At 33.5% G+C, this 16,937-nt stretch overlaps 1 protein-coding gene and 1 pseudogene across 1 annotated transcript in view; one reads left to right on the forward strand and one right to left on the reverse strand.

The window, feature by feature from the left end:
* The window catches only part of JMY (junction mediating and regulatory protein, p53 cofactor), a 79,341-nt gene that overhangs the window by 11,526 nt on the left and 50,878 nt on the right, over positions 1-16,937 (forward strand). The window contains exon 2 of the mRNA XM_006913174.3: positions 16,041-16,214. Coding sequence (XP_006913236.1) covers positions 16,041-16,214 — 174 coding nt within the window. The remainder of the gene's footprint in view (positions 1-16,040; positions 16,215-16,937) is intronic.
* Positions 6,865-8,690, reverse strand: LOC102880935 (annotated as a pseudogene).

A 16,937-nucleotide genomic window follows, 5' to 3' on the forward strand; every position in this document is an offset into this window, starting at 1 on the left:
CAAATTTACCACTTAGCTGTGCAGTGAAGAATCTGAAAATCAATTTTTAAAGTATCAGAATGAGTTATTATTGTCAATAACCTTTATACTTTCTAAAATTGGATTTCAGAATTAACAGTTATTAACAAATAATCAATGATTAACATAAACTTATAATAAAAATGATTTAACAGTTTTACGAAACAGTAAGAGAGTTGAGCAGTGTGCTTTGTGGAAAATTCGTGTAGCATTGGTCCTTACTAGTCAGTTGAGGAAACAGACCAGATAGATCTAAGGGGAGTTCCCAGAGTCACAGATCCAGTTTCATTGCCAGGATAGGCCTCTACCATTTAAGCTGCCCCAGTGCTAGTCCTGAGTCACCCCTTTTCATAAGCAGATAATTATTTGTATGTCTTAATAACAATTTAATGGTGGAGATATAATTTGCAGATTTTATTGTTTTGTTACACATATTTCTAATTAAGAAAAAAATAAGCATTCAATTTTGGGTTTGACACATTAGAGAAGAAAGTTATGAAACTATGCACAAGAGAATTAAAATTTTATATCTAGGACTTCAAAAATTAATCCAAGATCTTCAAGGATAGTAGCAGTCCTATAATCCAGAAGTCAGAGAGATGACCCTTGAACTAACTCTAATTGACAAAGTACAGGATGGGAACTCCATAATTAAACGTAGTAGGTGTCTTCTTCCTCTCCTCCTGTATTTGTAATTGGTTCCTGAGCTGGAAACCAAATTTGAATACACTGGGAAAAGAAGTGGCACAGGGTGGTTTTGCAGTTTTTTGTTGCAGTGATTATAGGGTCATAAAAAAAACTTCTTGTTTTTAGCTGTTGTCACTCCTTTAAGAACCTGATAAAAGTGGTGGGTCCTTGCCCTAGAGATATTTCTCAATAAACAGAGCTTTTTTCAAATGTTGATAATTGAGACCTTATGAGTTAAGAGCCTTGTTCTTGTCAGGATTAGATAGGAGAGGCATAGGAAAAAAAAAGGTCTCTTAGGGAAGCTAGAAAGAAAGGAAAGGGAGAAGTGTTTTACTTATTAGACAAATATATTTAATTCATGTTTTATACAATGCTGCTTCATTTCTTTTAAGTGAGTCAGTAGAGCAAACTAACTTTCTAAAATTGCATGAGAGATATGTCAGCTTTCGAAGCAGAAATAATTCCACTCTACTTTCTAGGCCCCTATTCCTCTGCATCTCTGTTTTCCTTTGCATCTCTGTATTGTGTTGGTTTTACTTGAGCCCTTGTGAAATCATCCTTTGCAAGCATGTAGTATTCTCATTCAGATCCTACATTCTCATTCTTTGTCCATCAGTGAGTCTTCTCAAATTTAGCAAACCTGCATTTTCCACATTTTAAATTCAGGTTCTCCCTATAATCCTAAATAATCCTACTCTTTCTAGTTTCTTTCTACTCATTTTTTTGTGTGTGCATTGTTTATAGCACCTTGCACGTTGCACAGTTTATATGACCTGCAAATGTCAGCAGTTCAGTTTATTCCCTGGATTTCATCAGTTTGATTAGCAAAGTAGAAAATTAAATTATGTTATTATAATAGGTTAGTGGTTATGTTCTTTTACTAGTTGAATTCTTTTATGTGGATTATAGGAAATGGTTTAGATTTAAAAGTCTAATGCTTCATAACTATCTTTGGAAATTTTAAAATGCATTTTCTTTAAGATTATTTGCAGATACTTGGATTAAAATAATTGCTAATTGAAGCTATAATTGGTTTAAAGAAATCTAATATTGGGAAAACGTGAAACTTTATAGCAAAGAAGACGAATTAATAAATTAGTGTTAGCTGAGATGCCTTGGGCTTCTCTGCAAGAGTATTAAGTTGCTGCATAATAGCTTTGTAAAGTACTATTCCGTTTGAGGATAAAGGACATGTGGAAAATAATATATATGTTAATATTTGAATAAAATAACTGATTTTCTTGTTGATTGCACATAGCTGTGTAGAGTAGTATTGTGAATTAATAAACATATAATGATTTAATGTTTTTGTGTTCGGGGAAAACAGTATCTAAACTGTTTAGTGCGTTACACTTTATATCTCTGTAAGAAGAGCTCAAAGAAGCCTAGTGTCTGAAGATTGTCTTACTGTTGAATTGCGGCATTTGATCACTTGTAAATGACTTGGGGGGAATTTTGTTATTGAGAGATGTTGCTACTGTTTGGGCTTTTTCTCATTCTTTTAACAGTTTTGCTATTCCTAAAATTGGTAGAAAATCCTTGTCTCAAAGAAAGTGTTCCATTTTCAAGTGGAATAAAAGATACAGGGTTTCTGTGAATGTACATTTTCTTGTAAGAAGAGAATTATTTTCTTAAACTATAAAAGCATAGTTTATAATTTATTGTAAAGACTGTCATTGTGGCCTTTTTTTGTTTGTTTGTTTTACACATTTTCTTGTTCTATTATTTCTTAATCTGGTTATTATGTTTTTGATATGCTGCAGTTTTGAGGTGGTAAAGCTGTGGTGGAAGTGAGTACCTACCTTTGCCACCAGTTAGAATTGATTTCTGGGACTTGAGAAGAGTGCTGTCATTAGAAATTGATCATTGACACAGCTGCTATTACTTTCATAATCCTTTTCAATTGTAGCTTAAAATAGATGATTCAACACATGATTTATCTACTTATGAATAATAAGTAGGTGGGCACAGAAAGAGAAGCATGTATTATTTTCTTATTTTTCATACCTCATCTTTTGGAAAAGTATGTATGGTTTTGGATATTGTGGCAAAGGGGATAATTTAAATTTCCTTTTTCATGTGTAAGTCAGTACCTTTGAGGTGGAGGAATAGAGTATAAAACCTTCTTTAAGACATGCAGATGACCAACAGGCACATAAAAAGATGTTTAACATCACTAATTATTAGGCATATGCAAATCAAAACCACAGTGAGATATTACCTGACACCTGTTAGAATGGCTGTTATCAAAAAGAAGAAATAACAAATGTTGGAGAGGAGGTGGAGAAAAGAGAACTCTCACACTCTGTTAGTGGCATTGTAAATTGGTACAGCCACTGTGAAAAACAGTATGGCGGTTCCTCAGAATATTAATAGAACTATCATATGATTCAGCAATTTCTCTTCTGAGTATTTATTCGAAGAATATGAAAACACTAATTCAGAAAGGCATATGTACCCCTTTATTCATTTCAGCATTATTTATATAGTTAAGATATGAAACAGCCTAAGTATCCATTTGATAGAATGGATAAAGAATGGACAGAATGGATGGATGTGGTACATACAGTTGACCCTCAACAATACAGGATTGAATTGTGTGTGTCAACTTATACAAAGATTTTTTTCAATAAATGTACAGTTAGCCCTCTGTATCCCTGGGTTGCCAATTTGTAGATTCAACCAAACACAGATCGAAGTCAGCATATTTGATCTGAGGATGGGAATCTCCGTATGCAGAGAGCCGACTGAAGTTATACAGATTTTCACCTGCACAGGAGGTTAGCCCTCCTAACTCCCCCGGCTCCTGCCATTGTTCAGGGATCCACTGTGTATACAATGGAATACTACTTAGCCACAAAAAGGTGAACTATTGCCATTTGCAACAACATAGATGGATTTTTTTTTTTTTTATGGTGACATTGGTTAACGAAATCCAGTAAGTTTCAGCTGTATATTTTAACAATAAGGCATATGTATATATATATACACACATATATGTATATATGCACACATAGTGCTTTGACTAGTTCATTAAAAGAATGTCAGGTAGTCACCAACTTTATTCTAAATATTAGGAAGATTACACATGGAAACTGTAATATAAGGGCGAATGGTACCAAGGAGCACAGTTGTAAACTTTTTTAAAATAAAGAAAAACTGTTGTTTTTTTTTTTAAACATTTTATTTATTTTCTGCCTCCTCCTGCCTAACCCTTCCTCTGATAACCACTAGTCTGTTGTCCATGTCCATGAGTCTCTGTTTGTCACTTTTACTTTTGTATCCCACATAAGTGATATCATGTGATTTTCAACTTTTTCTGACTGGCTTCTTTCACTTAGCATGATTAACTCGAGGGCCTGGATGGATCTTGATATTTTGCTAAGTGAAATAAATCAGATTGAAAAGGACAAAAATCACATGATTTCACTCATATGTAGATTATAAAACAAAAAGAAAGAACAAAAACAAAAGCCAACTCAGATACAGATAACAGATTGGTGGTTACCAGAGGGAAGAGAGGGTGAGGGGAGAGCGAAACGGTTAAAGGGGATCACATACATGGTGACAGATGGAAACTGGACTTTTAGTGGTGAACACACTATAGTGTATACACATATCAAATTATAATATTGTATACCTGAAACTTGTATAAGTTTATTAACAAGTATTACCTCAATTAAAAAAAAAAAAACCTTCCTTTAAAAAATGTATGCATTTACTTTGATAAATCATGATTGAAAAAAGTATAAGTGATATGTAAATCTTCTCTCCCCCACCCTCATTTCCCAGTCTGTGGTTCCCCTTCTCAGAAGTAACCATCTGTAAGAGTTTCTTGTGTATCTTCTAGATTCAGTCACGTATACAAAGATATGTAGGACATATATACTCCCTACTTTTTAAACAGCTCAAGCGGTAACATACTATATACTCTGATATATATCTTAGGTTTTTTTTCCTCTTAACAGGATGTATTTTTTAAAAGGTTAAATAATATTCCATTAATGGATTTGTTTTGATACATAGGGTTTTTTTTCCTGACCTTTTGCTCTTCCTGTTAAAATAAATTATCTTTTCCCACACGTGAAAGTATATCTATAGGATATATTTCTATAAGAGGAATTGCTGGGTCAAAGAAAATGTGCATTTTGTTTAAATTGCTTTCTCTTTTATCTCCTTTTCAACATAAGATTGTATTTTCAAAACCTTTTTGACTTACCCATGAAAAGTTTTAGTTTATAATTTATTTTACAGTTCTCTTATGAGTGAGTTTTCATTTGTTCAGGGGACATTTCTGTGAACCATTCCATTCTTCACTGGTTTTTAATTGTGTTATTTGACTAAGGAAATTGTCTATGTGTTGCAGGTATTTTTCCCTTTATTATTTCTCTGCTTTATTTTTTTATGCCTGCGTAGCCAGTTTAAAGATTTTACAGCAAAGTTTAGTAGTCTTTTTTTCTTATAATTTTGAGTCATGCTTTAAAAGTCCCTGTGATGAGATTATTTAAAGCAAAAACAAAAACCCTCATTTCTTCTACTTTTATTATTTTGTTATTTCAGTTACTCTTCACAGTTACCCTTCTTTATAAAAATTTTTTTTGCTCTTTTGTCCTCTTATTCTTCCATATGAACTTTAAATTGGGCTTTTCTTATGCCATAAAATGTCATGAGGCTATTTTTTAATGTGTGAAATTTATGTTAATTTAGTAAGAACTGATATTTTTATTAGTCTTTCATTTACTTACATTGTTTTTGTCCCTTTTAACATTTCTTTACATGGCTCTTAATAGATTTAAGTTTCTTCCTAGGTGTTTTTCTCTCTCCCTTTTTTTTTTCTTTTGTAAATGGAATCTTTACTGGTTATTGTTTATATTTACTATAAAAGGACAGTTGGTTTCTGCATAGAAATTATAACAGCTTATTGAATTCTATTTCTATTGCAGTTTTTCAGTTTATTCTACATTGGATGCTTAATTGCCAGTTTTCAAATTAATAGGCAGAATTCTGTCAAAAGAACCAGAATATCTTCATGATCATTTTATTGTTTCTTCGTAGGAGTAAAAGACCAACTTATAATTAAATAAACAACAAGTAAGCATGTCATCATAATGAAGAGAGTTAATTTGATGGTTTTAATGGCAGTTGCCTTTAAACATCCAACTTCATCGAATGGCCCATGTACTAGAGATAAGAACCTAGCCCATGCTGGAGATAAGACTAGGCTGACTTTGTCAGTCAGTACCTATCTCAGTACCTATCTTCACATGAAGGTCATTCTGTGATTGGCTTCAGTAGTAAAGGTTTTTGTTGTTGTTCCTTAGAATAGATACAAATGCTTCTATAGAGAACTAAACCATGAGAAATGGGATTTTGGCTTTATTTTAGTTTAGTGCTAATTGATCTAATATAATATTAAATGTAGTGAGTCAGTGAGAAAATTATATCCAAGATAAAAGTTATGTACCATAATTGTATGTATTTGAAAATTGAACACATAATCTATGTAACTTTACAGAGACTTTTCCCTCACATTATAGTTAATATGGGAATATTAAGGTATTGAAGCACTGAAGCAGTGCTTCTCAAACTTTGACATGCATACTTATCACATGACGATCTTATTAAAATTCAGATTCTGATTCTTTGGGTCTGGAGTTGGCACTGAGGCGCTGAGGTTCTGTATTTTTAACAAGTTCCCAGATGATGCTGGTCTTCCTGGTCCCAGGCCATACTTTGAGAAAGCAGGTACTAAATGACCATCACTTTTATATGGTTACTTAGTAGTTGAATTCTGTGAACTAAAAATTAAACAGGATTGACCACATGCATCAGTCTTTTTTCCTACTCTATAGATGGTTTCACTGCTTATTACAATGCACTGCATTTATAGACTCAGTGTGCTGTACTGCCTCCCTAGTGTGTATTCTCTACTTCAAGAGACATAACAACACCCTGCCACCCACTTCCTTCCATATTTCTCATTCGTGATGCTTTTATTCATGTGATTTCTCAAGTCTTGGTTTCTCTTCTTCACCTAGTTAGTACTTCCCATACTTCAAGACTAGTTCAAATCCTAGCTTTATTTTTTATTATTTATTTTTCTATTATTATTTTTAATGGTAGCAGTATGATTTATTAAGCAGTGCCTTAGTACAGGCACTAGGGCCTGCCCATGGTGCTCTTGATGTATAAAGCCCAGATGTTCTGCCAGTTCCTTTTGAGCAATGACACCAAGAAATTGACAGCTAAGTGGATGTTGTACACAAGCTCATCATCTGTCATCTTCATGTGGCCAACAAACACTGTCAGACACAGCACCTTTTTTATCTGGAACTTAATGGTGGATGTCACTTCATCAACTTCGGCCACCATGTTCTCATTGTGGGTCAGCAAGGAAGGGAACTTGCTTGCCTTATTCACGCCTGGGCCCAGGATTCGTGGGATCTGCTTGATCAGAGACTCTGAAGCCAAAAAGGCATCATACTTTTTGGCCAGCTTCTTGACCAGTTTCTTATTCTTGTTGAGTTTTTTCAGTGTCTCAATATCCATGTGGGGGGAATATCCACAACTTTGGCCTCGTCACAGTGCTGCTGGTTCCCCAGAACACATATGGAGAATTTTGGGTGGGGAGTAGACTTAAGCCTGACAGTGCCGGAGAAGCGTTTGTCCTTCTGAGGATCATAGTTCTTCAAGGTGATCTGCAGCTCTACTCTTTCCAAAAACTTCCAGCGCTTGCGCTGGTTCCAGTGTAGGACTTACTGCACCGCCTCGTGGAGGGTGTCACAAGAGACTTTGCTGCTCCTGGTACCTCCCACCGGCAAAAACCGGAAAAGAGCAAATCCTGGCTTTAGAACACCTTTTTCAACTACATTAGCCCACTCTGATACATCTTTTCTCTAAACTTTTACTGTCTTTTACAATCATCATTTTACTTTTACGTCTATTGGTTGATTTCCCTAGTTAGATTGTAGACTTCTTAAAGATAAGGTCTATCTTGGACTTTTTTCCTTCTCTACATGACCCCTCCTCTTGGATCTCTAAAGAGCAATGTGGACAGTTTCTCTGAATCTATTATCTTTGCCTCTGAAAACCTGTTTCTATTCCTGTGTTCTGTCTCAATGATTGCCAGAAACCTAATAGTCATCCTTAATTTCCTTTACCTTAAATCTAGTCTTTCACTAAATTCTGTTCTTTTACTTGGGAAAGTATTCCCTGATGTTTTCCTGGAACTAGAGAGATCTTTGAAGGAAAAATAAAACAAAACAAAAAAGCAAAATCCCACTTGGCCTGGCCTGTGTCCACATCTGTAAATCATTTATGTATTATTAGTTGTGAAAATCACTAATGTTTGAATTGATTCTTTTTTTTGCACTAGTTGACCTCTGTTAAAAACAAGCCAATAAACAAAACCAACAGCCAAAAACCACTTGTTAATAAAGCAGAAAGACATTGGTCTGATCACCTTATAAAACAATAGGGCTTAGCAGTGATGAAAATGAGTTTTAATTGGTTATTATGGATTTATTTTTTAAACATTTTTGGTTTTATTTTAAAAATTAAGCACATACTCAGTGAAATATAAAATTATGTCTTTAAATAGGTTTGTATCATTTTAAAATTTCTAGACTTTGTTTTAGCTTCAGGTTTATAGAATTCTCATTTACTCCTTTCCTCCTGCCCACAGTTTCCCCTGTTAATTATATCTTGTTGTGTGGGTATAGTACATTTGGTACAGTTGATGAACCAATATTGATACCTTATGATTAATTAAAGTCCATAGTTTATATTAGGGCTCAATCTTTGTGCTATACAATTCTCTGGGTTTTGACAAAATGATAATGCTGTGTATCCACCATTACAGTTTCATACAAAATAGTTTCACTGCTCTAAAAATTCCACGTTCAGTCTATTCATTGGTGTGTACCAGTGCTCTCCAACTGCTGGCAACTAGTGATTTTTTTTTTTTTTTTTTTTACTTTCGCCATATTTTGCCTTTTGCTAAATGTCATATAGTTGGAATCATGCAGTATGTAGCTTATTCAAATTGGCTTCCTTTCACTTAGTAGTATGCATCTAAGTTTTCTCTATATCCTTTCATCTTGATAGCTCATTTCTTTTTATTGCCAAAATTTTGCTGAGAATTTTTGCTTCTGTGTTCATGAGAGATGTCTGCATATAGTTTTCCTTTCTTGTAATATCTTTGGTTTTGGTATTAGGCCAGTGCTGTCCTCATAGAATGAGTTAGAAAATATTCCCTCTGTTTCTGTTTTCTTGAGGGGATTGTAGAAAATTGGTATAATTTCTTCCTTAAATGTTTGGTAGAATTCACCAGTGAACCACCTGGACCTGGTGCTTTCTATTTTGGAAGGTTGTTAATTATTGATTCAATTTCTTGAATAGATTTAGGCCTATTCAGATTAACTATTCTTGTTAGAGTTTTGTTATATGGTACATTTTAGGAAATTGGTCAATTTGTCCTAAGTTGTCAAATTTATGGGCAGAATTGCTCATAATATTTTTTTTTATTCTTTTAATGTCTATGGGATTAGTAGTGATGTCCTCTTTTTCATTTCAGCACTGCTTTCACTGCATCCCAAAATTTTTGAAAAGTTATTTTCATTTTCATTTAGTTGAAAATATTTTAAAATTTCTCTTTTTCTTTGACCCACGTATTATATAAAAGTGTATTATTTAATCTCCAAGTATCTGGGGCTTTCCAGCAACCTTTGTTAGTCATTTCTAGTGTAATTCCATTGTAGTCTTGAGAACATATTTTGTATGTTTTTGTTATTTAAAAAATTTTTAAGTGTGTTATGGCCCATAATGTGATCTGTTTTGGTGAGCTTCAGAAGAATGTGTATTCTGATGTTGTTGGGTAAAGTAATTAATAGATGTCAATTATATCCAGTTGACTGATGGTGCTGTTCAATTCAACTGTGTCCTTACTGATTTTCTGCCTGTTAAATGTGTCCATTACTTGAAGTCTCCAGCTATAATAATGGATTCATCCCTTTCTTCTTGTAGTTATGTCAATTTTCACCTCAGGCATTATTCCTCATAGTTATGTCAGTTCTCAGGTATTAGGCATGTACACATTAAGAATTATTATGTCTTCTTGGAGAATCAGCCCTTTTGTTATTACATAATGCTCCTTTTTATCCTAATTTTCCTTGCTCTGAAGTTGGCTTTATGTGAAATTAATATAGCTACTCCAGCTTTCTTTTGATTAGTGTTAGCATGGCATCTTTCTCCATCTCTTTACTTTTAATTTATGTGTCTTTATATTTAAAGTGAGTTTCTTCTAGATTGTGTATATTTGGATCTTGTTTTTATATTCACCCTGATAGTCTCTGACTTTTAATTGTTATATTTAGACCATTGATGTTTAAAGTGATTATTGATACATTTAGATTAATATCTACTATATTATTATTTTCTGTTCTTTGCCCTTTGTTTTGTCTTTGTTTTTTGTCTTCTGATATTTTTTTGCCTTTGGTTTTAATTGGGCATTTTATTTTTGTCAATTAGCATATCAGTTATACTTTTAAAACTTTCTAAGTGGTTGCTCTAGAGTTGCAATATATATTTGCTACTAATCCAAGCTTTCTTTCAAATATGTATTGCTAAGTTCCTTATAACAGGGTATTTCCAATTCTTCCCTCCTGTCCCTTATAACATTGCTGTCATTCATGTCCCTTATCAATAAGCTATAATCATTCAGTAAATTATGGCTGCTATTTTGAACAAACTATTATGTTACATCAGTTAAGAATAATAAGGAAAGATGTTATTTTACCTTCATTTATTTCTTCTCTAACGCTCTTTTTTATCTAAAACCGAGCTTCTAACTTATGTCATCTTCCTTTTTAACAAATTTCTTTTAACATTTCTTGCAAGACAGGTCTACTGACAACAAATTCTCTTGATTTCTGTTTATCTAAGGAAGTCTTTATTTCTTTTTCAATCTGAAGGTAATTTTGCTGGATACAGAATTGTAGGTTGGTGGGTTTTTTTCTTTTCAACTCTTACTTGAATGGTTTCTAAAGAGAAGTTTAATGTAATTTTCATCCTTTTATAGGTAATTATTCCCCACTTCTTGAATATTCTGTTCTGTTTTTTGTATTCTTTTTCTCTTTGCATTTAAGTTTTGGAAGTTTCTGTTGACATTTCTTCAAGTTCACTGACTTTTTTTCCTTTGGTTTTCAGTCTAATGGTAAGGTAAGCAGAGGCTTTTAAAACTTTTTGTTATAGTGTTTTTGATTTCTAGCATATCCTTTTGATTATTTCTTAGTATTTCCAACTCTGCTTACAATACCCATCTGTTCTTGCATGTTGTCTGTGTATCCCATTAGATCCCTTAGCATATTATTAATCATAGCTATTTTACATTCCCAGTCTGATAATACCCACATCACTGCTGTATCTGATTCTGATGCTTGCTCTGTCTCTTCAAACTGTGTTTTCAATATGCCATGTAATATTTCATTGAAAACAGGACATTATGTACTATGTAAAAGGAGCTGAGGTAAGTATGCCTTTAGTGTAAGATTTTGTTTATCTGGCTAGAAGTTAGACTGTGAGTTACTCTGGGCAATAGCTATAGGTATCAGAGGCTAAAATTTCCTTTGGTGTCTTTGTTTTTGTCTCTCCTTTGTTTTGAGTTTCCCTAGTTAGTTCTTTAATAAGTTCTATGACATGCAGTTTTTCATTTGTATTCCCCTGTCGATGTAGTGGTAAGGTATTAGGGGGTGAGGAAGTGCTAATTATAGATCTATGATTAGGTTTCAGTCTTTTAGTGCACCTGTACCCTTGGGCTATCACCTTCACAAGTGTTTCTCAGTTCCCTCCCCAGCTCCCTCCTTAGGTGAGAGGTCTAGAGTTGGGCATTCCTCTTCCCCTAGGTCAGTTCGGCTCTGGTAAAATAGTTTTTCTTGAGAGCAGGCCTTTTTAAGAACAGATTATCTCGTGCATATTCCAAAATGGCTACTTTATCCCTTACCTTGCCAGAAATACAAGAAGGTTTTCTCTGATTTCGCTGTGAGAATCTGGTAGAGTTCATTGAGGTAAAACTCAAAAAAAATGTCATGGCTCCCCTGGAGACTTTAACTCTTAAACTAATCCACACTGAAACTCTAACAATCTATCAATTATAGTTTAGATTTTCCTACCCCAGTATTAGTTCCCACAAAGGTTTCTGTTCTTGTGCTTCTGCCCCCATGAGTGGTGATTCTGTTTCTGCCTGTCTTACCAATTATAGGGGAAGCAATTTGCTCTATGACCTCAATTCTATGAAGGATTTAAGAAGAATTGTTGATTTTCATTTTGATTTAACTTTGTTCTTAATGTGGATGGGAGTGATGACTTCCAAGGTTCTTACATGGCTGGACTAGAAAATGTCCTGTGAGTTTTGATAGGTTGTATTTTCATTAACCAGTTCAGAATATTTTCTTAATAGCTCTTGTGATTCATTCCTTTGACATACAGGTTTTTTAATAAGCTTGTTTAATTTCCAAATGTTTGAGGATTTTTCAGATGTTTTAATTCCACTGTGATTCGAAAAACATAAATCCCATTTAGTCCTTTTAAATTTTTGAAATTTGTTTTATGGCCTAGCATGGTCTATCTTGGTACTGAATAACATATTAAAAAGAATATATTTTGCAATTGCTGAATGTATTTTTCATAGATGTCAATTAAGTTAAGATAGTGTTATTCAGATCTTCATTTTTACTAAAATTTTTCTAGTTCTGTCAGTTGTTAAGAGAGGAGTGCTAATATTCCAACTCTTTGAATTTGCTTCCTCCTTTATTTAATTTTGTCTATTTTGCTTCATGTACTTTGAAGCTCTGTTATTAGGCATATACACATTTATGATTTTTGTCTTCCTCATGAATTGACCCTTTGTCATTATGGAATATTCTGCATTATCTCTGATAATACTCTATACATTGAAATCTACTGTATTTGAAATTAATGTAGTCCCTCCAGCCTTATTATGCTTTACTGTTTGCTTTATACTTACCTTTATATTTAAAATTCATCTCTTGTGGGTCTTGCTTTTTTTATTCTGACATTCTCTACCTTTAAATTAGATTGTTTTAGTCAATTTACATTTAATGTAATTCTTGACAAGGTTATGTTTAAGAATGTTTTCTGTTTGTAGCCTCTTTTTCCTCTCTTTCTTGCCTTCTTTTGGGTTCCTTTAATATTTTTTACAATTCAGTTTTAATCTATTGAATTCAAAGCTATACTTCTTTGCATTATTATTCTTTTAGTAGTTGCCATAGATATTATACCGTATTTATTAAAATTAATATTGTACCACATTATGTTAAATATAAGAACCTATGTGTCCATATAAGTTCCTTTCTGTCCAGTCATGTATGCTATAGATGTCATATGTATTTTTTATAGTCACATACATTATTAACCCCACAGTATAGTATTAAAATTTTTGCTTTAAATACATGTATTTTATAGAAATTAAGAGAAAAATAGTCTTTTATATTTCCTCATTTATTTACCATTTCCAGTATTATTTATTTTCTGAAAATCTAAGTTTCCATCTGTATCATTTTCTTTCAACCTGAGGAAAATAAATTTTTCATAGTGTCAGTCTACTGATAAGTTCTCTTAGTTTTCATTTATCTGGAAATATGTCTATTTTGTCTTTGTTCTTCAAGAGTAATTTTTTGGAGGTATGGAATTCTGGATTGACTGGTGTTTTGTTTTTTTCTTCCTTCTTACGGAGCGTTTTAAAGATGTCACGTCACTGCAGTCTGTTGTCCCATCATTTTTTATTTGAAGTCAGCATTCAAATATATGTGTTCCTCTTTATGTAATGATGTTTTCTTTGGCTATTTTAAAGATTTTTCTCTTTTCTCTTTGATCTTCAGTAATTTGACTATGATCCTAGTTCTGGATATCTGCTTGGGACTCTCAGAGCTTCTTGAATATGTAAATTGATATCTTTCACCAAACTTGTCTTTTTTGGCCATTATTTCATGAAATATTTTTTATCTCATTTTCTGCTCTTCTGGAACTCTAACTAAATGTATCTTAGACCTTTTAGCATTGTCCCATGGATTCCCAAGGCTTTGTTCATTTTTTGCTCTTTTTCAGATTAGATATTTTCTTTTAGTCTGTCTTTAAGTTCATTGACTCTTTTTGTCTTTACTGCTATACTATATATCCATCCAGCAAATTTTTTACTTCAGGTATTTTTCGGTTCTGGAATGCCCTTTTCTTAAAAAAAGTTTCTTTTTTCTCTTTTTAGATTTTTCTATGTTTATTCTTTCTGAGCAGATTTCCTTTGTGTCCATTAGTATCACTGTAATAACTACTTTAAAAATTTTTGCTAAATACACGTGTGTTTCATCTTGCAGTTGGTCTCCATTGATTGCCTTTTGAGTATTGAATTTTGCTTTCCTATTTCTTTAGAGATCTCCTAAATTTGGATTGTATTCTGGATATTATAAATGATAGAGCCTCTGGATTGTTTTATATTCCTCTAGAGAGTATTGGCTTTTACTATTTTGTTTTAGCACAGTTATTTGATTAGTTCATACTGCAAATTATGCCTTCCTTGTAGAAGGCAGCAGCTAAAATAAATAAGTTTAGCTGTAGGGCTTAGAGACTGTCCTGTTCATCCTAGTTTTGGTAATCAGCCTGAGATTTGAGTTTGTTTGTTTATCTACAAATTTGGAGTTTCCTCCTTTGCTTTCTTCTTTTAAGCATTTTCCCATTATTTGTAGCTGCTGTGATCTGAACTCTGTTCTCTGATTCTTCAAGCATCCAAGCCTGTGGATTTCTATCTGTGTTTTAGCCACACTTTCTTCCTTTGGAAGCCACTGGGGCCTGCCCTAAGGCTCAAAGCCATAAATAAAAACTCTCTTCTTCCAAATGTTGATGCCTCCCCCAGTTTTTACTTACTTTCGGCCACTCTACAGTGCCTGCAGGTATTTTTAATAATATTTTGCCCAGGTTTTATAGTTACTATCAGCGGGAGAGTTAATCTAGTAGGAACTACTCAGCTGGTACTATAAGTGGAAATTCTCCATGTTAGCCATGAAAGTTGGAATTACAATAGCCTTAAAACAATAGAATGATAACTAATATTTGTATAGTACTTTTTGTTATAAAAGCACTTTAGATTATCAAATTTATGATGATTTTTACTGATATAGTAGGCAAAATACTAAATGCCTAGGTGCTGATACACTTTAGGCCAAGAACCTGGGCGGAAAGTGAATCTGAAGTCAAATGCAACATAATAATGTGTATAATAAAATGTGATAACTAAAGCAAGAAGTTGGAGAAGGAATATAGTAAATGGAAACTTTAGGTATGAGATAGAATAACAGAATTTTATGCCTTTGGCCAGATGAGACTATCACCAGGTAAATGGACACTAAGAATAAGTATGTAAAATATTTTCTTGCTACATGGTTCTTTTAATTTCAGCTTAAGCTTCCTTGGATAACCTTTTCTCTCTACCTAACTCTAAAATAGGTCACAGTTTACATAACACTGTCTCCCCACCTCCTGTTCTTTTTCATAGGACCCATCGTTTCATTGTGTTACTTTTACACTTTTAAAACTTAAAATAATCTTCATAACTTTTATTACTGTTTGTAATTTCTTAAAATGGAGCTACACTGTAAGCTTCGTAAGGCAAGGGACCATGTTTTGTATGCCCACATGTGTTAGATGCTCAGTTCATATTTATTGAGGAATGAATGAATTTATATATATATATATACATGCACACATACATACATGAGTACTAAAGATTGCAAAGTAAGTTTTAAATATCTATTATATATAGTCAGTCTTACACTCTTCAGTAGAGTTAAGGTTTTTTTCACCTAGATTTTGAAGGAAGGTGTGAGTTTGAAGAGTTACTGAGGGATTATTCCAAATAAGAAGGAGGAAAAGAGTGGCAAGAAGATTTGGGGAAATTAGTAAAATAATATTGGCAAGATTTGATAACTACTTTGTAGATAAGCAATAAAAATTTTTTTTATAAGAACAGAAAGGTACTAGATCATGGCAAAAAATTTTTTAAAGAGTTAAAGCTAGGCAGATAGTAAGGAATCCTAGAAAATACAGAGAACAAAGAATATGAAAGTGGTTCGAAGATAATTTGAGCAGTGATCTTGAATAATAAGACAACTGAGGCATAATGATGTGTGATAAAAAAAGTCAGTGCTTTTCTTTCCCTCTTCCTTCTGTGCTTCAGGTTTCTCAGGTCCTGAAATGATAGGGAGTTAAAAGCAAGTATTTTAGGCTAATTTAATCAGATTTCTTTGTAGTGAAACTTTCTTATTCCACAGCTCTTGGATAAGCACAAGAATACAGAGAGCATGGTGGAGCTTCTGGACTTGTATCAGATGGAGGATGAAGCCTACAGCAGCCTTGCAGAAGCCACGACTGAACTCTATCAGTATTTACTACAGCCATTCCGAGACATGAGAGAACTTGCCATGCTAAGAAGACAGCAGATCAAGGTATTTTCTTAAAACCTAAATAACATCCTGCCTGCTTTGTAATTCTCAACCTGGCTGGCTAGAGGAGCTTTTTAAAAATGCAAATATCTGGTTCTCTCTCTCCAAAGATTCTAGTTTGGTAGATTTAGGTTAGTTACAGCCTGTACACATCATTTTAAAGCATCTCAAAAGATGATTTGGCAGAGTAGCTAGGGTTGAGAACAGCTTAAAAAGTACAGGTGTAAATACACTGAAAGAGCCCCATCTCCCCCCCTTTCCTGTACTTCTCTCCCTCTACTCCTGTCTTCCTTTTAATATTTTGAGTACCATGTAATTCTATACTTCAAGAGTTTTGGGAAATTTGTCTTGGGAAGATCTTGTCTTGAAAGTTACAAGGATTTAATGGTAGAGCTTTAAAATTCATGACATTTAATTTTTATATATAAAGTGTGTATTAACATTTGTTGAGGCAAGTGTTTAGGAGTTTGGTTGTATAGCTGATCTCAAATGTCACTGTTTAACTTACATGGAAATATTGCTGAACTGAAACATAAAAATTATGTTTCTGCATAATGGGTTAAGTTGGAATGGTATATAAGATATATGTATTTAAGAAATTAACAATAGACACAGAAAGCCGGGCCAGTCAGGCAGCGACTGGGCATGCGCTGCAGCCAGTGAGACGCAGTGGCAAGTCGGAAGCGTTCGCACTGGGGAGGCGGCGGCGGCAGCGGCGGCTGCGGC

The sequence above is a fragment of the Pteropus alecto genome, unplaced genomic scaffold (assembly GCF_000325575.1).
Source record: "Pteropus alecto unplaced genomic scaffold, ASM32557v1 scaffold20, whole genome shotgun sequence".
NCBI lineage: Eukaryota > Metazoa > Chordata > Mammalia > Chiroptera > Pteropodidae > Pteropus > Pteropus alecto.